Source organism: Acomys minous (assembly GCF_964271855.1).
Source record: "Acomys minous genome assembly, chromosome: 15".
Classification (NCBI taxonomy): Eukaryota; Metazoa; Chordata; class Mammalia; order Rodentia; family Muridae; genus Acomys; species Acomys minous.
In genome coordinates, this window is record NC_140497.1 from 50,625,174 (window position 1) to 50,648,413 (window position 23,240).

At 45.1% G+C, this 23,240-nt stretch overlaps 2 protein-coding genes across 6 annotated transcripts; both read right to left on the minus strand.

Moving 5' to 3' along the window:
- Nucleotides 1–213: 213 nt before the first annotated feature.
- LOC311583991 (tripartite motif-containing protein 75-like) lies at nt 214–21,088 on the minus strand. 5 transcript variants are annotated; one of them, XM_084757989.1, is made up of 2 exons: nt 20,985–21,088; nt 214–2,778 (listed from the first exon to the last, which is right to left on the minus strand). In XM_084757989.1, exon 2 carries the CDS (start codon nt 2,475–2,477, stop codon nt 1,074–1,076), a length of 1,404 nt encoding a protein of 467 aa, XP_084614115.1. In that variant the 5' UTR covers nt 2,478–2,778; nt 20,985–21,088; the 3' UTR covers nt 214–1,073. The 5 variants fall into 5 exon arrangements, with proteins under 5 accessions (XP_084614115.1, XP_084614114.1, XP_084614116.1 ...); XM_084757988.1 differs by lacking the exon at nt 20,985–21,088 and adding an exon at nt 5,854–6,057; XM_084757990.1 differs by lacking the exon at nt 20,985–21,088 and adding an exon at nt 5,268–5,486.
- On the minus strand, nt 13,301–14,673 carry LOC311584467 (E3 SUMO-protein ligase TRIM60-like). Its single transcript, XM_084758826.1, has one exon. It carries the CDS (start codon nt 14,591–14,593, stop codon nt 13,475–13,477), a length of 1,119 nt encoding a protein of 372 aa, XP_084614952.1. The 5' UTR covers nt 14,594–14,673; the 3' UTR covers nt 13,301–13,474.
- Nucleotides 21,089–23,240: the final 2,152 nt, after the last annotated feature.

A 23,240-nucleotide genomic window follows, 5' to 3' on the forward strand; every position in this document is an offset into this window, starting at 1 on the left:
CAGATACTAAGTTTTAAATAACACCTGATAAAACGGTATCAAGGCATAAAGGCATTGGCCTGCAATGCCAGCGATCTGGGAGGCTGAAGGGTAAGAATGACAAGTTCAAGGTCAGCCTGGACACCGCAGCAAGACTACATCAAAATCTAACAGGGCTGATGATGTTAGCTCCTGGAACCCAATCCCCAGGCCTGGAAATGGTAACAGGGAGGGAGGGAGGGAGGGGGTAGAGGAGGCAACACTGATGATTTGGTTACTGAAATGAAAGCCCGGGAACATTTTTTTCACTTTTAAGACTCTACTATTATTAATCTAATTCCTTATTAATATTTAAGGTATTTCTATGATTATAGGGAAAGTAAGGGATTGTCACATCAGATTTCAAAGGTAGGGCATTTATGATACAGAAGTTAGATGACTGGGAATTCAAAGTCAGCATCTGCTATGCCTAGACTACATAAGACCTCAGTTAGAAAGTAGATGAAAACATTCTTAAAACTCTTATTACATTCTGAGGTAGTTTTGGGTGCTGATGCAAGACGGAATGACAGCTACTTGGGAGAGCCGAGGCAGGACAGTCTGCTAAGTTAGTGTTGGCTTAATAAGACTGTCTCAAGGATGAAAAGGTTGAAGTATATAGCTCAGCCCTATGGGATTAATGGCATATTTTCCCCAGATGTAAGACTTAGAAGTTTAAAAATGCATCTGTTGAGTAATATGTTGATCCATGCTTTTAAACTCAGAACACAGGAAGCTTCCATGGAAGCGTTGCTGACAGCTGGTTCCCAGTACCCTCTGCATACAAAGTTCCACGCCAGTTGGTGCTACACAGCAAGAACGTGTCTCAAAAAGGATTATTCAGGCCAATCTGGGTTACACAGCAAGAACGTGTCTCAAAAAGGATTATTGGGTACAGAAGCTCACACCTATAATCCTAGCAATAAGACAGTGCAGCCCAGATAAACACAAATTCAAAGTCATCTTCAGCTGTATAACAAGCTTGGGGCCCATTTGGGTTGGGGGAAGAGGCGTTTAGAACATGAACAGACCTCATAAGGCCACCATGTGGGGCTTCACTCAGAACCTGTGGCAGAACAGAGACTAAGAGGTTCTGAATGAGGTCCTAGGTAGAAATAAGGGCAAACAGGACCAGGAAAGGTGTCCCTGAAGGTGTAGATGTGACATCTCTCAGGCATGCAATAGAAGGAAAGCTCTCCCAGTTCACAGTCCAGGAAAACACCAATGGCTCTGGCATCCTTAAACTGAGAGTCAGGGTCAGCTCCTGAGACATCGAAGTGGTCCCCCTGCCAGACAATCCTCCAGCATCCCTGGGGGATAGAGGACTGCCTTTCCCCGATAGGCAAATCAGCCTTGCAGATACCAACAGCCCATTCAGCCTTCTTTCCTACCTGCACCTCCCAGAAATGTCTCCCAGAAGAAAAATGAGGAAAGGCCAACACAACGGGGCTTTCGGTAAACCTTTTTGAAGAAGCAGAACCACGTTGTCTTTCCTTCACAAATGTTACACATTTTTTATCCTCAGAAACAAGCAGGTTTGGATGGGCTGTTTCCGGGTCTAGAGTTACTTGCTCTGTAAATTGCTCTATAGCTTTTTCTAGTGCTGAATACTGGAGAGGAAAGTTGTAAGCATCTCTTCTAAACTGAACTGAACAAAGGGATGGGCTCTTATGATTTTTAAAATTCTGGTAGATATCTTTGACCATGGACAGCAGTTTTGCTTCAGGGAGCTCTATGTTAGTCAGTACTTGGCTCAGGAGATCTCTGAGCTTGGAAGTATAGTTTTCAAATGCTGCCTTATTATCACACACTTTCTGCTCAGTATCCCTCTCCTGGTCCTCTAACCTGGAGAATGCTGCCAGCTGTTCCCGATCTAAAAACCGGTTCAGCTGCTCAAATTCAGCAGTCAGTTTCCCCCTCTGTGCTTCTGCCTCCTCACTCAGGGCCAAGGTTCTTTCCTTCTGAACGCTGATTGACTCTTCAGCTTTCTTCACTTGACACTCCAAGAGCTTGATGAAGCCCTGAAGCTTCTCTCTGTGGTGAGATGCAGCCTGTGCAATGGGTGTCACCTGGTGGTCAATGTGACTAGCAGGCCCAATGCACTGGTCACACAGCAGCTGCAGGTCATCCTCACAGAAGAGGGTCAAGACCTGGTTGTGCTTCTCACAACTGGTACTGCTCTCCTGCCCCTTCCTTTTGTTCTTCTTCCTGCTGTGGAGCTGCTGGGCAGCTTTAATCATCATTCCAAGCTGGGAATTGCTTCTGAGGTTCCCGTTCTGGCACTGGTGTCCGCAGACAGGACAGGAGAACTTGTCCAACAGCCCTGTCCAGCAGTGTTGGATGCAGGGGTGACAGAAGTTGTGTCCACATTCGATGGTGACTGGGTCTGTCAGGATATCCAGACAGATGGGGCATTTGGTCTCTGCCTGGAGTCCGGCCAAGGCCTCTGCCTGTGCCATCAGACTGGGAATACAGGACTGGACTCTGGTCGACTTCCTTCTGAGGGTTGGCTCTGGGGTACTCTTTAGGGACAGGCACACTCACTTACCCTGAGCTTCTTACAGCCTCTCCTGGAACCTGCTGCCACCTCACTGATGTCTCCTGGTTTCCTCACAGTGGTGGAAGCATTTAGTCCTTTGTGATTTTAGAGTCAATAAATTCCAGATGTCCTTTGCATGGGCCCACAGCCAGTGACAGCTCAGGTGGACAGCTACCCTTATGGACTCTGGCAACTCAGTTGTTTTGAAAGAAAAGAAATTTCTTAAAAAAAAAAAGAAAGAAATAATAAGTTACTTCCCACTCAATGCCTGGCTTCAGTTAAACCAATAGCTGCATCACACCTCCCAGTCTGTCCTTCCCAAGCCTGTCAGTCTCAGCCCTAGCTGCTCTGCCCACTTGGCCCCACAGCCCATCTGCTCACCAGTCCCTCCAACCAGAGCTGTGGGAAAAACAGCATAAACCAGGCACAGCACAGCCCTGATTAAATATCCCTCCCTGTAACCTCTGACCATCAGGCTTTCACCTCCCTCATGCTCCAATCAGATGGCAGGGATCACAGACCCCTGCTGGGGATAGAACCCAGGGCCTCAAGCATGCTGAGCAAACACTCTACAAACAGATCTGTCCCTAGCCTGTTGTTTTGTTTGTTTCTTCTGATTTGATTTTTCAACACAAGGTCTCTATGTAGCTCTGGCTGTCCTGGAGCTCTGTGTAGACTATGCTGTCTTGACTTCACAGAGATCCGGGTCTTTTGATAAGGTCTCATTCTGGTTTTACTGGGTCGTTGTTGAGCACCTTTAATCCCAGCAGTTTGGAGGCAGAGGCAGCCAGTTCTCTGAGTTCGAGGCCAGCCTGATCCATAGAGTGAGCTCTAGGAGAGTCAAGGCTACACAGAGAAAACCTACCTCCAAAAAGGGAAAAAAACAAAACAAAAACAAAAACGAATAATAGAATAGACAGTCTTACAAAAATATTTTCCACGTTCTCACTCACTCTCTCACTCTCTCTTTTTCTTTTAAACAGGGTCTCACTAAACCTTACTTGCCTGCCTGGAACTTGCTATGTAGACCATGTTGGCATCTGCCTCACCAGTGCTGATCTTAAAAGTGTCTGGCCCTATGCCCAGCCTAAGTGTTTACAATTAAAATGCCACTACCTTGGTGGTGGTGTTTTTTAGGGAGTAAAACAAAAAAATATAAAGGCTGACCTTGGCCATTTACTGAATTTGAGGACAACCTTGAGTACTCGAGACCCTGTCCTCACCAAAACAAAAACAGATGTGGTGGTTCACAAAGGAGCCAGGGGCAGATAGAGAGAAGCTACTTCACCTAGTGTTCACATAGATTTCCAGACCAGTCAGTCAATGTCTACACAGCAGACCCTGTCCTGATACCAAAACTACAAACTCATCTAGGTTTCATTCTGATCCAATTAAGGGGACTCGTCAGGGTGCTGCTGGCTTTAACACACGCAGCAGTCTTCAGAATGGAGGGTGCCTCAGTTGAGAAAATGCCTCCATAAGATCAGGCTGTGGGCAAGCCTGTGGTACATTTTTTAAAATTAGTGATTAAGAAATGGGCCCAGCTCATTGTGGATGGTGTAATCCCTAGGCTGGTGGTCCTGGGTTCTGTAAGAAAGTAGGCTGAACAAGTCAGGGGAAGCAAGGCAGTAAAGCAGCCTCCCCATCAGCTCTGGCCTCCAGGTTCCTGTCGTGTGTGAGTTCCTGCCCTGACTTCCTTTGATGATGAATTGTAATGTAGAAGCAGAAGCCAAATAAACCTTTTCCTCCCCAGCTTGCTTTTGGTCATAGTGTTCACCACAGCAACAGAAACTCTAAAATAATCAGAGTCCCCCTTTTGCCAAAAATATCATTCTATATGTCAAGATTTGTTTCTTCACTAACTATCCAAACAGGAACAGCATATGGCTCACAGTAAGAATCATACATAGTCCAAGGCCTGATTTCTGGTAGGGACTAGTTCACCATTTCTTGACGCAGCATGGTTACAAAGGCCTAAAGTGCCAGTACTTGGGAAGCTGAGGCAGGGGCACCATAAGCTTGAACACAGCTTGGCTATTTGGCAAACAATAGTCTCAAAAATAAATGGTTGAGCCAGGAATGGTGACACACACCTTTAATCCCAGCACTCAGGAGGCAGAGGCAGGGGGATGTTGGAGTTTGAGGCCAGCCTGGTCTACAGAGTGAGTTCCAGGACAGCCAAGACTACATAGAGAAACCCTGTCATGAAAAGCAAAAATAAATTAATAGATAAATATTTGAATACATATATGTCAAATTTGAGTTTCAGTGAATTATGTTTTTGGCATTCTATGGGTTGTGCAGTCTTGGACAAGGTCCTGGACTTTACATGCCTTAGTCTGTCCTTTGTAGGCAACCACAACAGTTACACTCAGAGAAATGAACTGAGACTCGTCAGGCACTTCAGACATAGCACCATATCAATTAGCACATTTTAGGGCTGTGACCATCCCTCCACTGTCTCTTCCTGGCTGTGAACAGAAACCATGCCTCGCTGTAACCTCCTGGAAGAGGGATCCAGCCCCACTTCACAGAACCCCTGAGTGATGCTGCCTCACCTCCATTCAACCTTTCAGAATTCCTGAAGAAATCTTTTAAGCATTGAGGTGCCAAAAGCCACAACAAACAGCGTAAGGTTTAAACAGATTCCCTGGAGAGGCAGATCTTATTTTACCCAGCCTTCCCCTCCCACTTCACCCCAGCACCCTACTTATTTTGAGGAGTCCTCCCAGGGCAGCCCCCTGGCTAGTAGCAGAAGTGATGTCCTGGTGTTTCCACATACACTTAAGTAAAAGATGCCAGCAGTGAGGAAGCCATCCAGAAATAAAGCAGTGCATCCTGGGAGTGAGTGTGAGGAGGAGCAGGGAAAAGAGGAGTTGGGGTGAGTATTCTGTGAGTTCTTGTAGCTCAATCAAAGCTAGAAGCTGTGTTCTTCTTACCCCGGCTTCTTGGATTAGAGGCAGGTGTGTGCAATGCTGGGAATCAAGCTGTGGGCTTCTTCTATAGTTGCATGCTACTAGGAAAGCACTGTACCAGTGGAGAAGCATCCCTACTCCCCTCTAGGAAATATAAGTGCTGCACACCTAGAAACAGGCAGCTCTCTGAGTTCTGGGACAGCCTGGACTACAGAGCAGGTTACCTACCATTCTTCATTTAGTACAGGTCTGTCCTGTTCTTTTTGGCTTAGGGCATAACTACAAATCTTTGCCCTAAAGTTGCAGTCACCTTGGATTCCAGGAAGAAGAAAACCTCCCAGGGTGGAAACCTCACCTCTACACACCAGATGAAAACAGTACCTTCCAGCATGGTGAGAGGCCATACCCTGGAGCATGAGTCATCATCTTCCAAGAGCCAGATTTGACCCCTTTGAGAGTGACAGTGATGAGGGCTTGTGACCATATTATACAAGTAAGACTGAGATTGACTAACCAAACACACCTCAACTAGGACCAATTGATTATGCATGCCTGTGGCCAACCCTGATTTTTTCTTTACTGAAACCTGAAGCTCATACCTGTAGCCTAGGTCTTCCTGCGTGATGAGCCAGCATTTTGCCAACTCAGTAACGTACACACAGCTATGTAATTAAATTAATAGCAGAGGCATGGCCTTGTAACTGGATTCTTTCTCTCTCTAGGAGCTGGAATTAAAGCCTTGAGCTACCACACCTGGCTTCAATCTCCATCCCTATTCCTCAGGGTTCAGGTCCCTTTCGTTTATATATGGTGGACCCTCGGTGGAGCCTAGCCTGCTGGGTACCTAGGTCAACTTCTTCTTCTGACCACTTCAGTAACAACATCTGAACATTCCTTTTTTGCAGGAGTATTTTCTAGTAGTGTCTGTGCTGCAGGCATCTTGTTTGCCCCTGACATCTCCGGAGTCACAGTTCCAAACCAATAACTCAAGGTTCTTCTCTTAAGTTCTGGAGCTCAAGACCTAACCTGCTCCTTCCCTGAGCTGCACTGTCTTCTCTGCTCTAGAAAATCTCTTTAGCAGGTCCCTCTTGGTTTTAGAGCCAGGGGAGGGGAATAGGGTGAAAGCGGGAGGGAGGGATGAATGGGAAGATACAAGTGATGGGATAACAATTGAGTTGTAATCTGAATAAATTAAATTAAAAAAAAAAATCGAAAAACTCCTTAGCTGTTAGGCTTCTGTTCTTCGTCTCATTGCTTTACTGGAATGTCCAGAGGGCCCCTCCACACTGTGTCCTTAAACATCACACCCTTCTAGAAGGACACCTGGGCTGCCTGACTGACCCCTCAATGACTCCTCCTTAGAATCACTACTGTCTCGGAGTGTGTCACTTTGGGGACTGTTTTTTGCTTCATTTAGATTCCACTGTGGCACAGTCACAACACAGATCACTGACCCAGACCTTATGAAGGAAGGAGATTTTAAAAATTTTTTAAAGATTCATTTGTTTATTATGATTACAGTGTTATGTATGCATGTACACCTGCACACCAGAAGAGGGCACAGATCTCATAATAGATAGTTGTGAGCCACCAAGTGGTTGCTGGGGATTGAACCCAGGACCTTTGGAAGAACAGCCAGGCATCTTAACCTCTGAGCCATCTCTCAAGCCCAAGGAAGGAGATTTTTCTTTTTCCCTAAGGAAGGAGATCTTAGGAGGTAGGGACAGGAAGACCTCTCTTCCAAAGAGCCTGAAAGGGAGCTGGCAGAAGCCTACTTGCACTGATATTCTGCAGAGATTCTGCAAATTTCCAAGGCACTTCTAGATTTGAGCAATTTCCACAGTGTACCAGAGTTTTCTGTATTAAGTGACTGTTTTAAAGTCACCTGAGTATAATGGTTTTAGACAGATGTTTCCCAGTTCATGTAGCACCAGCTGTTGGGGAGACCACTGTGGCAGTTGAGCAGGAGGCCTCTCAAGCCTCTAGCACTGAGCTTTCTCCCTGTGGCTCCTACTGTTACACACACTCCTCTGGCACTGTTGCAGGCACAGGCAGCATGGAAGATGAATGGGGGGGGCGGGGGCCAGAGGACAATGGACCTTATGTTGATTCTCTCCTTCCACCATCACATGCATACACCTGAGAACAAACTCAGGTCCTCTGGCTTGGACTGCTATGGCAAGCATCTTTACCAGCTGAGCCATCTCCCTGGCTCATTATTATCTTTTTAAAAGTCCCCTTATCTTTCAGAGATATGCTTAGAAATATCTCTGTATCCCAAGGTGGTCAGGAAGTAGTTCACCCCTGTAGCCCAGACTGACCTTGAACTTAGTTTTTTAGCCTCAGCCCCTGCCCCCCCCCACCAGGTACTGGGATTAGAGGTGTGCATAACACTCAGATGGACATCCCTCTTTTTTGTATTTAAGGTTGTGTGTGTGTGTGTGTTCCACGCGGTTGCCTGAGGCTCACTGCAGTTAAAGGTGGTTGTGAGCTGCCATGTGGGTAACTTGCAAGAGCAACACGTGTTTTAAACCACAGAGTCATCTCTCCAGATCCCACATCTTTGTACTATAGAATATGAAAGTGCCCTGTCTTTCCTGGTCCTTATCACCATCTCTGTCTCCTGAGTATCTGGGATTCCAAGTCTGAGCTACTCTTTAACATGGTGTGTATTAAGGATGCAAGAACACTTTGTTCTTAGGGCCATTCAGCACACCTGCCAGTTACTATGTGAACAAAATGAATAAACAACCCAAGATAAAATAAACCTCAACAGATTGGGAAGAGTTCAGTTTCTTTGAAATACTTAACACCTGATCACAGGCATCTGGTCCCCCTTAAGCAAGCTTGCAGGTTTGAGTCTTTCCTTTGTTCCTTTGATACATGTGTGGACACCCCCATACCCATGAATTCTGAGTTCCTAGATCCAACCAGCCTCAGGTGTAAGCAAGGCTTGGTGGGTTATAACTTAGAATCCCCATGGTCAGTGGGCTGAGGCAGTAAACCTGAGAGTTCCAGCAGTGTGGAGACCCAATCACAAAAGCACAGTAACAGAAGACATTTTGAGAGGCATAAAATCATGTTCTCCTGACCTGTATGTTATTGGTAGGTCTCCTATAGTTTTCTTGTCAGTTACATTGCACTAGTTATTATAAGTCATATTGAAATGTAGAAGCTTGTGAAAGAGTTTATGCAAACTTTTCATTTTATGTAGCCAACTGACCTTGAACTCCTGCCTCAAAGTCCTGCTCGCTGGGATTAGGAACCCTGTTTTCATGCCAGTTTCACTCTGTCATTCTACAGAAGGGCCTTGGCCATGCATGACTTTGAGTATTAGGCGGACGTCATGCAGCTAATTCTCTGGGAACCCCTTAGATGACTATATATGACTCTCAGAATCTTGGCATCTTCTCAATTATTTATGGAAGCACTGATTGCCAACTTCCTTAGCCTGTTGCTGACAGACCTGACTGGTCTTCTGGCTCAGCCAATCATTGCTGAGTGATTGTTTTTCTGATACCACTGTGTCTTTTAGCTCCAGATCATTCTTTCCACTCTACAACAGTCCCTTCTATAGCATGCTATCACAGGAATCACTGCAGAGGAAGCACACTTGGAGTTCCAGCTAGTCAGAAGACTCCTGAGTTCAAGGCTAGGGGCAGCTGCTCTCAAAAACAAAACAAGTGGGGAATAGGGGACACAGTGAACAAGGGTGTGCTCAAAGTCTGATGGTGGAGGCTGAGCCCTGGACCCACATAAGGGTGAAGGAGAGAACTTACTCTACAAGGCTGGTTCTGAACTCATGATACATTAGACCAGTATGTGCTTAATAGTACGCCACAGATGTTAATACACAGTCAGTAGCTATTAGTATTGATCAATAGGCTATGGGAATCTATTTGAAGAGTAAACAGGAACTCTGCATATCTTGAAATTTTCTGTAAATTTAAATTTCTTTTGTTATTATTTAAATAAGTAACTTCATAGAAAGAAGTGTGATGTGGTCTTACTATCTTTAGCTAACAGATCAATTTTAAGACAGAATGCTAAATATTCCCAAATTTCTCTCTCTCTCTCTCTCTCTCTCTCTCTCTCATCTTTTCTTTTCTTAACTTTTTTTTCCCCTGTGTTTCTTACACTAGCCTAATAATCAAAATCCTGCTGCCTCAGCATTCTGAGGAGTGAGGTGACTACAGGGATGGTCACTGTGGCTGGCCTGCTATTGTATTTACCAGCAGAAAGATCCTGCACAAGTGGTACCCCAGACTCAGCAGTGGGAGCTGCCCTTAGGAGGAGGTGTGATGAGATGATGGATAATGGGACTGACTCTGGAGAAAAATACTCTTTCTGTGTGGTGTGGTGTGGTGTGGTGCTGGTGCTGGTGGTGTGTGTGTGTGTGTGTGTGTGTGTGTGTGTGTGTGTGTGTGTTGGGGAGGGGGCTAGGTATGCCTAATGTCATCCAGGCTGACCTAGAACTCACATTCCTGGATGACCTTGAACTTCCTACCCTCCCGCTTCCATCCATCAGTCCTTGGCATGCACCATCACATCTGTTTCACATAGTGCTGGGGGCTGAAGCCAGGGTTCCCTGCACGCTAGACAAGCTCTCTGCCAAATGAGCTGTACACCCAAGCCCTCGTAAGCACCATTTACCTACATGTACTTCAGGCCACAGATATATAAGATTTCCTCACACCAGCAGGTCTCTTAGTACTGTCTGTCTGTCTACAATTTAATCGACTTCTGACATTACCTGGAAAAAGTTAGATGCCACAAAGTGTCAGACCCCAAAAGCCATGGCTCAGGATGCCCATTTTATATCCACATGTCTCATGCTGACCAACCAAGTGTACATGAACTCTGGGTTTTGCTGACCTTCTCCTAAGGTGTAACTTCTAGGACAGCACATGGGTGTTAGGGAAGCAGTAGGGAGTGCTGCCCTAGCTAGGGAATGCCTTACACTTTCATGTTCCCAGTTCATCGTACAGTCATGGCGATAGCACAGACCATTACACAGATCTATGTCACATTGTTCTGGGGGATGTTTTATTTTGCTGTTTTTTAGTTTAGTTTAGTTTAGTTTTGTTTTGGAGAGTCGCTTTTTGATTTTGTTTGACCTGGAACTCCCAAGCAATCTTCCTGCCTCAGCCTCCCAAGTGCTGGGATTAGAAGTGTGTGCTGCCATGCTTAGCTTTTCACTCTATGTCTGATCTACATCACTAGACTGTGGCTCCTTTAAAAAATATCACAATGGGCACACTTGTCTGCGGCAAAGGACTAGCAGGCGGTGAAAACACAAGTGTTTTGTCTTCAGTCGTGGATGTTGGCTGTGTTAGCTTTCCCTCAGGTGAAGTGAACCGATAAGTCATCACCCCAGATAGAGCAAAGAATTGATCTCACCCAAGTCTCGCTTGGAGAACCAATTAGTTTGATGGGAATTATATTCAAAGCACAGGTAACCCACGGGCAGCTACACCATCAAAGAAAATAAATTGTCATTCCAGCAATGAGGCTAACCACTGATAGACACTGGGAGAGCAGCTGGACCTTGTGGACTTACAGAGCTGCCACTGAGACTTTAGCGTGACCTCCTGTGTCTGCCACTGCCCCCTCGCTCCCCACAAGAGAAAGCTCAGGGTAATCCTAGCTGCTTTGATTTGAACACAGCAATGACCAAGTCATGCCTAAAGGATAATTTCACTGTATTGCATGCATACAAAATATGTTGTGATTTTATAAAATTACATTTTACTTTATGTGTGTGTGTATCTGTGAGAATGTGCATGGGTGGTGTGGGTACCTTTGGAGGCCACTGTGTTCTCCACATGTACAACATGGAATGCGTGTGTCCTATACAACATACACTTGCTGTTGAGGCCTGCTTTGTCTACAGGAGACTGCATCAAACAATCAATTAAAAAACAAATTGTGTGTGAGGGGGTTGAGGTGTAAAAAAAAATCCATGTATGATGACTCATCTATTTGGTTGCTTGCATTTATGTTTTTGATCATGAAAACATTTTGTAAGAGCTTAAAAAGATCTCCAGGAGAGGTGAGATATAAAACAAGGGCAGCTGCCTAGGGGAGGCAAATGGAGGAGAGAAAGGAAAAGCCACACTACTGAAGCTGGAGTGGAGGTCAGCTTCATGGCTGGCAGGCAGCGGGGCATGAAGAGCAAGAAGGGTTTAGAGAGAGCATAAGGAGGACTGAAATGATATAAAGGAAGCAGAGGGTGTGTGTGTGTGTGTGTGTGTGTGTGTGTGTGTGTGTGTGTGTAGGCAGGAGACATGAGATGATGGGATGTTGGTGCAAGACAGGGTACAATGAATGTAACACACACACACTCACGCACGCACATGCACACACAAACCAACCCCAAACTGTTAAGGACCAAGTGCTTACAATACAGAAGAAGAAACAGAAGTTATACTTTTCTATGTTATTCAGAAAATTGGGCAAACTTACAACCCTATAGCCCTGTAAGATTTTTAGAAAAATATTTTAGGGGACCAAAGAGATGGTTTGGTATGCTTGCTGATCTTCCAAAAGTGTTTGAGTTCAGTTTCCAGCATCCATGTCTGGTGGCTCACAATCACCTGTAGTTACAGCTCCAGAGGATCTGACACACTTATCTTCTGAGCTTTGCACACACGGCATACTCTTGCATGCATGCACATGTGTGAACATGCACACATACAAATGGAAACGCCGAGAGCTAAAAGGCACTCATAAGTGACACACACACAGGAAATCTGAGTGTGACCTTCTTGAGAAGGCAGATGGCATAATATGTGTCAAGTGTGGGTACAAACTCATGAAGTGAGAGATGCCCACATAAACTGCTTGTTTTCAGATGAAATCTTCTGTGTAGCCCAGGCTAGGCTGGAAGTTGTGGCAATCCTCCTGCTTCTGTCTCCTGAGTGCCGGGATTAGGTGTGCATACCTACTTCACCAAATACATTTCTCAAGTTCACCTGTGAAGTAAATATGAAATGAAAACAAGAATCTGACAAGTTTATCACTTTTTTAAATGAATTTTTATTTAGTTTTTGAGATAGGGTCTCACTATGTGGTCTCTACTTTGACCAGGCTAGCCTTGACTCAGAGATCCACAATGCCTGGCACATATGGTTTTTTTTTTAAATAAGCTTTTTTGCCCATCAAAGTCATACATATGTACAGAAACATGAAGAATACATTTGAGTCCAGGTAGTTTATCACGGAAGACCTAAGTCTGAGGTCACGACCACAGTTTAAATGTAATTGCAATTACTAGCACTTGCTGCCACATTTCAGCCTCAAACTGGAGGATCAAAATATTTACCCTTAACAGGCACAGTTTCCTCTGCCTTGTCACTGAATACAGCTTCCCAGTGTGTTAGACCTCAGTTTCTTCATCCCCTGACCCACTGATTGGCATCTAGGCTGATTCCACCTCTTGGCTGCTGCCAGCCACGATCTACTCTGGAGTTCTCTATCAGAGTCAGTGGTGAACAAATCAGGGCATTGCAACGTTGCCTTCCTCAACAACATGTTTCCAGATCAGCAGGAAACCCAGGCACTGGCTTCAAGAGTCCAGCTTGATGTCCTGATGGTGGAGATGTGGTTTAATTGTCATCGAGAGGAAGTGCTGTCATGGAGAAGATGCAATGAGTGGAATTTGTCTCTGGGAACATCCACTGTGGTAATTACAATGGCAGGAGCATCACACAACCAGGCCTTTTCCACAGGGGTGTGAATCATGCATCCAGGCCAGGCAAATGAGAGGAGCACCAGCCAGCCAGGCCATGCCAGTGAGTGGCGAATCGTCCAGCCAGGCCATGCCAGTGAGTGGTGCATCATCATTGCCTTGACGTATGATTATTTGGGGGGGATATTATTAACAACTAAAGGATGTTTTTATTAAAAAAATATTTACCCTAACAATTACAAGTGACATTTTGCTTGTTTTTTGGAGCCAGGGTCTCTCATATTCCAGGATGGCCTGGAACTGGCTGTGTGTCTAAGGAGAGCCTTCAAGTTTGGATCCTCCTGTCCCCACCCAGAACTGTCGACCTGAATGAAATCCATTACACCCCGGGAGCTCAGGCAAGAAGTCAAATCCCTCAGCGCTAGCTTGAACACTTGGTCCTCTTTCTTCATAAACTGCAGATTTTCTATCCTCAGAAATAACAAGCTGAGGATGTGCGGTGACAACATCAAAAGTCACATTTATTTGAAACTGCTTGATGATCTTATCCAAGCCAGAATACTGTGGTGGGAGGCTGAGGCCATGTTGCTTTGCCCCAGATGACAAGGGTTCGGGACACGTGAGCTTTTCCAACCTGTGGTAGGCTCTGGGAACTGTTGTCAAGAGTGTGAGATCTGACTCTCCATGGTTGGCCTCTGCTTCCTTCAACAGATCGTTTAGTGTGGAAATATGGTCTGACAGGGCTTGAACATATTCATTGAGTTTTGATAAACCCACCAGCTCCTCAATGTGGATCTCATTTAGAAGTGCCTCCAGCTCATTCTGCAGAAACAGCTTGATTTGCCTAAATTCATAACTTATCCGTTGTTTTTTATATTCAAACGTCCTCCTCCATATAAGAGGGATTCTGTCCTGCCGAGCTACCATGTGCTCGCTTTCTTTCACTTGGATCTTCAGAAGCTCAGTGACCATGTTCAGTACTTTCCTGTGATACACGGCAGCTTTCTCAATGGGGCAGGTGTAATGGTCCTGGTGTTCCACAGAGAAGCTACACTGGGCACATAAGACTTCTAGATCCTTCACACAGAATAAGACCAGAGGCTGACTGTGCTTCTGACACAGGGCTTGTTCTTCCTGCTGCTTCCTCTTGCTCTGTGTCTCCTGCAGGAGCCTGATGGTTTCACTCAGGTCACAGAATCGGGAGTTCCTGCTGAAGCTTCTCTGTGGAAAGCATGTCTTGCAGACAGGACAGAGGAAAATGTCATTTAGGTCATTCCACCACAAACTGAGGCAGGCATGACAGAAGTTGTGCCCACAGGTAGTGGTCACTGGGTCTAGGAAGAAATCCAAGCAAATAGGACAGGCACATATAATGTGCAAGTTCTCCAGGACCTGGAAGTCCATTGTTCTAAGAGGAAAGTAGGTGTACATGGTCCTGTGGCAGGGTCTGTCTCCCAGGAGCTTTGAGCTGCTGTGTCCTTCCAAGTCTTTGTAGTTTTCCCTGGACTGTTATAGTGATGCTGGCCACTGATAGCTAACCGAAGTGCCTTAACTTAGCTCAACAGATGTAACCCAGAGAATCCCTATCTTGAAAAACAAAAAGAGCTACTTTGGAGGTTCTAGCAGGGGAGTGAAACTACTCATATACCTTTGATTAAAGACCAGTCATCCTCTATTCAGGGAAGGTCATGAGCTTGGGTTTAGAAAGCAGACACACGTGTAATGAATCTGGTATTCCTATGGATGAGAAAAAATTCATTTTAGGTTCCTTTTTATCATTATTTATTACATGTGTGTCTGCATGTGGGGAAGGGAATATTACTGCAGTTGCCTATGGGGCTAGAGGCATCAGATCCCCCTTGGAGCTAGATTGACAGGTGGTTATGAGCCCCCAAGAACATGCATAGATAGCAGAGAGCCAACAAGATGACTCAATGAGTCCACATACTTGAGGCCAACACTGGTGACCTGGGTTCTATCCACAGAACCACAGGATGGAATGAAGGAATGATTCTTTAATTGCTTCTCTGGGTGACACAGGTGGGCTATGATATGTGCATAAGTACACAAATACACATACAAAACCTGAACAACTACTTAAAAATAAAGTAAAAGTAGAAGGTGGGAGCCAACTCCATAAAGTTGTTCTCTGACTTCCAAATGAATAGTTGCTCAAACACCTATACAGCTCAATTTACCAGTGTGGAAATATGCAATATAAATTTTAAAAAAACGAAGTGACTATCTTAAAGAAAACTACAGCCATGTTCTGGGGGCTTTACTTTCTTCTTCAATACATCTTTTTTTTCTTCACATAAAAAAATAAAATCTATATTTAATAAAAAAAATCAAGATGACAGGGCTGACAGATCTGACCCACAGAGACCTGCATAAACTGATGCACCAACCAAGGACATTGGAAACAAGACCTAGACCCCTGTTCCAGATGTAGCCAATGGACAGCTCATTCTCCACAGGGGGACTGTCTCTCACAAGAACTCTGCTGCCCTTGATTTGTTCACTGCCCCTGAGGGGAGAGGCCCTGTGGGAGCACAGAAGAAGGGGATGCAGCGTTTCAGAGGAGACCTGATAGGCTGTGGTCATATGGTGAGGGAGAAGGACCCCTTTCTCTCAGAGGTCTAGGGGAGTGGAATAGAATGGAAAAGGGAGGGAGGGTGGGAACAGGAAGATAAGAGGGAGGGGATTATAATCAGGATGTAATGTGAAATAACAGTAATACTTTAAATTCAAGGCTAGGATTGAAACTCACTTAGTACTTTATTAGCATGCCCCAAGCTCTTGATTTTTTTTCCCGGTGTAGCCTGCACTGAGTCAACACCTGTAATCCCAGCAGAAAGGAGGCTGAGACAATGGTCTGGCCAGGTAGTAGCCAGCATGGGCTAAACTGAGAGCACCTGTCTCCAAGCAAAAAACCTCCAACACAATAGCCCACCAGTCAACAACACTTCAAATTTTATGGTCATTCTAGACTATGTAGGGAAGTTGAGGCCAGGTTGATGTATATGACATCTTCTTTAAAAATGGATACATAGACTGATGCACACACGGATAGATATAGATAGATAGATAGATAGATAGATAGATAGATAGATAGATAGATGATAGATACATAGATACATAAATATATAGATATATAGATAGATACATAGATACATAGATATATAGATAGCTTAATATACTTGCTGGCATTGATGACACTGATATACTTGGCTCATTACTCTTTTGTGTACTCACATTACTGTACAACCTAAAAACTAATACTGAATCAGGTCATGGTAGTGGTAGCTGTGGCCATGGTGGCAGCAGCAGTGGAGGTGCCTTTAAGACCAATGCTTGGGAGGCAGAGGCAGGCTGATGCCTGTGAGTTCAAGGCCAGCCTGGTTTACAGAGCAAATTCCAGGACAATAACAGATGTAACCCAGAGAATCCCTGTCTTGAAAAACAAAAAGAGCTACTTTGGAGGTTCTAGCAGGGGAGTAAAACTACTCATATACCTTTGATTAAAGACCAGTCATCCTCTATTCAGGGAAGGTCGTCCTTTTAGACCAAATGTACAGCTTCAGGGGGCACTCACATCGAGTGGTTAGGGAAAAGGGGACACCTGCCTTGCCAGCCAGATCAGCCTTATCAACCCTGGAGATCAGGGAAGTGACAAATCCCACTTCCTTATAACACCAACAAACCAAATAACCCAATTAAAAATTTGGTACAGGGCTAAACAGAGAATTCTCAATAGAAGAATCTCTAATGGCTGAGAAGTACTTAGAGAAATGCTCCACATGTTTAGTCATGCAGGAAATGCAAGTCAAATCGACTTTGATATTCCATCTTATAACTGCAGAACGGCTAAGATAAAAAAAAAAACAACTGTGGTGACAGCACCTGCTGGTGAGGCTGTAGGAAAAGAGGAGCACTCCTACTTTGCTGGTGGGAGTGCAAATGTCAAAAACCACTGTGAAAATCAATCTGGAGGTTTCTAAGTAAATTGGGAATAGATTTACTTCAGGACCCAGCTATACCATTCCTGGCCATATACCCAAAAGATGTTCCATAATACAACAAGGCCATTTGCTCAACTATGTTCATAGCAGCTTTTGTAATAGCCTGAAACTGGAAGCAACCTAGATGTCTGTCAACCGAAGAATGGGTAAAGAAATTGTCATGTAGTTACATAATGCAATATTACTCAGCTATTAAAAGACATCATGTAATTTGCAAGTAAATAGATGGAACTAGAAAGGATCATATGGAGTGAGGTAGCACAGACCCAGAAAGGCACACATGACATATACTAACTTAGAGGTGGGTTAGCCAGGCAAGGTGGTACATGCTTGTAATCTCAGCACAAGGGGAATCAGAAACAGGCAGATCTCTGTGAGTTGGAGGACAGCCTGGTCTATAAAGTGAGTCCAGAACACGCAAAGCTCCACAAGGCAACTCCATCTCAAAAAACCAAAAATAAACCAATTAACCAACCAACCAACCAAACTAACAAACAAAAAAACTAATAAGCAGATGTTAGCAATAAAGTACAGGATGACTATGCTTCCATCCAAAGAAGTAAAAAAGGGCCCAAGGAAGGATGCTTGGATCGCATTTAAAAGGAAATAAAATGGATATCTGAAGTAGATGGAAAGAGAGAACTGTTTAGGAAGGGTAACGGGGTTGGGGGAAAGGTGTGGAGAAAGTGGGAGCAGGGAGTGTGGGGGCAGGATGGGAGAGAGAATGGGAATCTTTGGGGGGCATGTATCTGGGCCAGAGGAGACTCCTTGGAGTCTATGGGGTGGCCGTACCTAAGACTGGCTGTGTTTAAGGAGTCTGAAGCCACCACCTTCTATAGCTGGGTGAGACTTCCAATGGAGGGAGGGGAACACCAATGCACCCATAAAATCTTTTGACCCAAAATTTGTCTTATCTTCAAGAAGTATAGGGATAAAGATAGAGCAGAGATGGAGAAAATGGCAAACCAATGACCAGCCCAATTTAAGACCCACACCATGGGAGAGAGCCAACCCATCACAATAGTATTGATACTCAATGATACTCAGCTATGTTTGCAGACAGGAGTCTAGCCATCTCAGGGACAACTTGTAAGGAGGCTATAGTTGGTGTCCAGCCATTTCAAGGACAACTTCTCCATCTTAGTGGCAGGGCAACTAAGGTCATGTTCCCAGGCCCAAGATCCTACTCCTATCCCAAATGACAGAAACTCCCTTGCCCAACCCCTGAAGGAAAAATATGATTGAACAATGCTACAGGCCATCCTCTCCCCTCTCGATGGTCTCATACTATAAAAATGTTGTATAACATCCCTTCAGGCTCATGGTTCATATCCTGGTCACAGTCTGTTCTGTGGCCCCGATTGAACAGTGGCAGCTTAATTACAATAAATTTTTGTCACCTGCATTGACCTAGTGTTTGAGGTATGTTGGTTTTAAGTGGACCCCACAGCAGCTTCATACAATATTCTGTCATAGTTCACTGGTTGGAGTTGCTAAAATCCTAAATATATCTAAAGAGGATTTCACAAGAAAAGGAACATGGTTATACTCTCTATGGTGATGTGAAGAGATACAACTAGACAGTGGGCTCTAACACTGTGTTCTACCTCACACTACCACTGGCATAGCTACATGTTCCTGATGAACTGGATTTCTGTGGCCTTGAGTCTCTACTTCAGGACCTTGGGCGCATTAAGTGAGACAGACGATCAACAAGCTGAATGGATGGTAAAGCTGTGGGAGAGAGTGGAGCATAGGAGCTGAGTATAAGGTAGGAGTGGGGGAGTGTGGGGCACAGGAGCTGAGTGTAAGGCTGGGGCAGGGGAGTGTGGGGCACAGGAGCTGAGTGTAAGGCTGGGGCAGGGGAGTGTGGAGCACAGGTGCTGAGTGTAAGGCTGGGGTGGGGGAGAGTGGAGCACAGGAGCTGAGTGTAAGGCTGGGGTGGGGGAGAGTGGAGCACAGGAGCTGAGTGTAAGGCTGGGGCAGGAGAGTGTGGGGCACAGGTGCTGAGTGTAAGGCTGGGGCAGGGGAGTGTGGGGCACAGGTGCTGAGTGTAAGGCTGGGGCGGGGAAGTGTCGGGTACAGGTGCTGAGTGTAAGGCTGGGGCAGGGGAGTGTGGAGCACAGGAGCTGAGTGAAAGGCTGGGGCAGGGGAGTGTGGGGCACAGGTGCTGAGTGTAAGGCTGGGGCAGGGGAGTGTGGGGCACAGGAGCTGAGTGTGAGCTAGGGTGGGGTTGTAGCTACGTGGTAAGATGGGGTTGGGATGTGTAGAGCACACCTGCAATGTCAGCACTGCGGAAAGACACTGACACAGCGTCCTTGCCAAGTTCAAATGGTTGGCCAGCTTTGCTTATGAGACAGAGATATAATTTAATTGTTTTAAATACTACTTACTTGGTTCCTAGCTTCCATGGGGAGGGGCATGCCCCTGACCTGGTCCCTATGCAGATGACAGATGACAAATAGCAGTTGTCTTTCTCTTTCCACCATGTTGACCCTGAGGATCCAAGTCATTTCCCAGAGCTCACGAAACCAGGTAGGAGGATCCAGTCTGAGGGCACCAAACCCTCAGAATTTATCATCATTCAGACTTTCCTGATCCCTCACACCTTCTTTATGTCTGTAATTCTCTTAGTCAGTCACCTCTACAAACTCAGGTCATGTTCAGTCCCAAGTGGATTCTTTTCCCCACGTCAATAGTATAGTAAGATCTGTCTTACTCATTTGACCCAGCTTTCCTTAACACTGACATACTACAACTCCCAATCATTTCTATATGGTCATAGCTTTTCCAAAAACCTGTCTAGTCCTCACATTTCCAGATTTCAACCTTGGAATAGCTTCTCTCGAGTGTACGAGAATAAGATAATGGGCATCCGCACAAGCACAGCATCCTCACAGACCTGATTTTACTTGCATCACGCTGGGTTAAGAATACCAGATTGCCCAGTTCATGGTTTAAATTCTCTTTACAGCTCAGTGTTTTTAACAGTATCCCTTCAACCCTAGCACTATAGAGACAGAGTCGGGCAAGATTATCCAGAGTCCAGGTCAGCTAGGAGACTGAGTGCAAAACTGTGTCAAAAACAAAGCCAACTAACCAACAAAAAAGGGTGCAGTAATCAAATCAGCTGGGCCAAGGACATAGCTCAGAGAGTAAAAGGGTTTGCAGGCATAGGATGAATAGAACCACCTGAATTCAATCTCTAGGATCCGCCTAAAAGCTTCAAGGAGAGACTACACAGAATTTTACTTCAATCCCCATAAGCACCACTATAGACGCATGTCCACACACACACACACACACACACACACACACACACACACACACACACACACACACCCCACATAGACACATTAATAAAGTGGCTTTCTTTTTAATGTTGCCCTTGAAGTCATTATATGTAATTCAAACTGGCCTTTGCTTTCTCCTGACTCTGACTCTGGAGGCAGTGGGATCTGACCTGGAGGACTGCAGGAAGATCCACAAGTGATCATGTCTTAAGTAGTTAATTAATCTAGAGACCAGGTCTCACTATTTAGCCTAGAAGGGGTTGGCCTGAAACTCCTCATGTAGACCAGGCTGGCCTCCTGGCCCCAGAGATTCATCTGTTTCATCCTCCAAGTGTGTACCACCAAGCCAACTTGATTCTGTTTTTTCTTAAAAGCCACTCCAGAGTCTAAAGAGACCAAAGAGCACACAATATGCACCCACTAAGGGTTCTGCACTTAGTTATGGCCTCATCAACCATTTCCTTGGCCCCCACACCACACCCTACTCCTACCAAAAGCCCAGTTTACCTGCAGGAGGCACTCAGGCAGCCGCAAAGAACAGCTGAGACCAGCACAAAGCACACAGACCTCTCACTTGCAGAGATTGCATATCCGGAAGAGGGAGGGGAAAGGACCTGAGCATGCTGAAAGAAATGAGCACCTGCTTTAATGATGAGATCCTTGTTGGCATTAACAACAAAAATAAAGTTGTGTTCTAACTTCTGCAAGCATCATGGTATGCACATGCCCTTCACACATCTCACACAACATGATAACAAAATTTTTACAATATTGCACAGTCTGGCCTTGAAATAATTCTGTAGCTCAGGCAAGTCCTTACACTTTGGATTTTTGTGCCTTGGCCTACTGCAGAGTTGGGATGTGTGGCCCTGAATCAGAGATCAAGAAATGACCTTGTGTTTTAATACTGTAAATTTTGCTTTTGTGTTGGGTAGTTTCCTCCATGTCTACCCATGCACCAGGTGTTTGCAGGGCCCTGCAGAAGCTAGAAGCAGGGATGAGGTCCTATGGGACTGCACTAACAGTGTTGAGCTGCTCTGTGAGTCTAGAAATTGAACATTGACTGGGTCTCCTGAAAAACATCCAGTGCTCTGAATCCAAAGAGCCATCTCTCCAGCCCTTTCTTATTAGTGCCTTTTTATTCCTAGGAGCTACTTGATAGTCAAAGTTCAGCCAAAACATTTCATTGCAGACTGCTTTTTCTTACTTCTGCCAGGGATGGAGAGGTAGCCCAGCAGTTGAAAGCACTGGTATTTTCTTAGAGTATTGAGGTTTGAGTTCTAGCAACCATGTGACAGCCTACAATCATCTGTAACTCCAGTCCCAGAGGAATCCAAGAAGCATTTCTGACTTTTGAGGGCCCCGCACAGATGTGGTATGCAGACCTAGATGCAGGCAAACACCCATACATGTGATAATAAAAAAATTTTTGTTTTGTTTTTTCTAAGCAACTTGCTTCTGCCTCTCCCTTCTCTCTACCATAGCAATTTCCAATCTGCTGGGGTCCCTTGTTGGTGCAGATGTGAAGGCAGGGTTAGTTTTGACCTTCATGAAACAACCAGCTCTCAAGAAACAGAGATCCCAGAGCAAAGCGTCTTCCACACCCCAGGTGCAGAAGCAGACCTCAGAGAGGATGATGGGTATTGAGGTCAGTGAACGTAGCTTTGTCTGTTTGAAGTCAGAAACTGAGGCTCTGAAAGAGACTAATATTTGCAGAATGAATAATAGAATTCTGTGTTGGTGGGGGCCAGCGGGATGTAGACAAGATAGTTAGTGAATTCAAGGATGCAGTCAGGTTGTACACAATATGATATCAACATGAAAAAGAGAATGCTGGGGTAAGAGGACATAAGCAAAAAAGAGGTGCAGAGAGATTGGAGGGTAAAGAATTATCCATAATCAAGTAGGTATTAAATTGACCAAAGGAAAAACTATAGTGCATGGGGGTGCACACTTGTTGGTTGCAGAACTCAAAACAGATGCATGGCCTGGTGGGTCTCTGTGAGGTCAAGGCCAGCTTAGTCTACATAGAGAGTTCCAGGCTGTCCAGGGAGACATAGGGAGAACTTGTCTTGAACAACAGCAACAATAACAAACAACAAACAACTGTAGTTAAGAAGGGAAAGCTGAGATATTGTTAGGGGCTGTGGATCCTAAGGATTGTTAAAGTTACAGAAGGTTAACGTTAAGAAGTAAAATGGGCTGGGGAAAAGGATGAAAGAGAAAAGACAGGAATAAGAAGGATACAGAAAATGCGATGTGACTGAAGGTAAGGAACACTTTCAACAGAATTGGATAAAGAAACCGACCGAAATCAAAACTGAACAACATACAAAAGTTGGCACATACAACTTGAGATACATATGCAAGTGTTGAAGTCAAACAATAGAAAAATGAGAGACAAAAGGATACCTATGGAAGTAATTGTTGCATGTGGGACACTGATTGCAATAGTCCTGATACCCAGGGCTATAGAGAGATCCACTCAAGGTTCTCTGTGCTGAGTGACGTGGTTAGTTCCAGGCCAGTCTTGGTGTCTTGAACTCTGACAAGGCTATAGGAGAGAATGGTAGTTTTCTTATTACTGCCTAGAGTGGTTTGGGAGCAAGATGATGAGGGGCAACCTGTGACACATATCAGGTTACCCCAAAATCAAAGGGAGGGAACTCACTTTAAAAAGTAGAAACAGAGGGCCACATTTCCATCTGACTGAAAAACTGAAGTTACTGAACTGGGTTCTACTCACGTTTCATAAGCCCCGTG

What these genes read in the sequence shown, in the direction of transcription:
- LOC311583991 (XM_084757989.1), bottom strand. Translation starts at nt 2,477, where the DNA reads ATGGCACAGGCAGAGGCCTTGGCCGGACTCCAGGCAGAGACCAAATGC.
- LOC311584467 (XM_084758826.1), bottom strand. Translation starts at nt 14,593, where the DNA reads ATGTACACCTACTTTCCTCTTAGAACAATGGACTTCCAGGTCCTGGAG.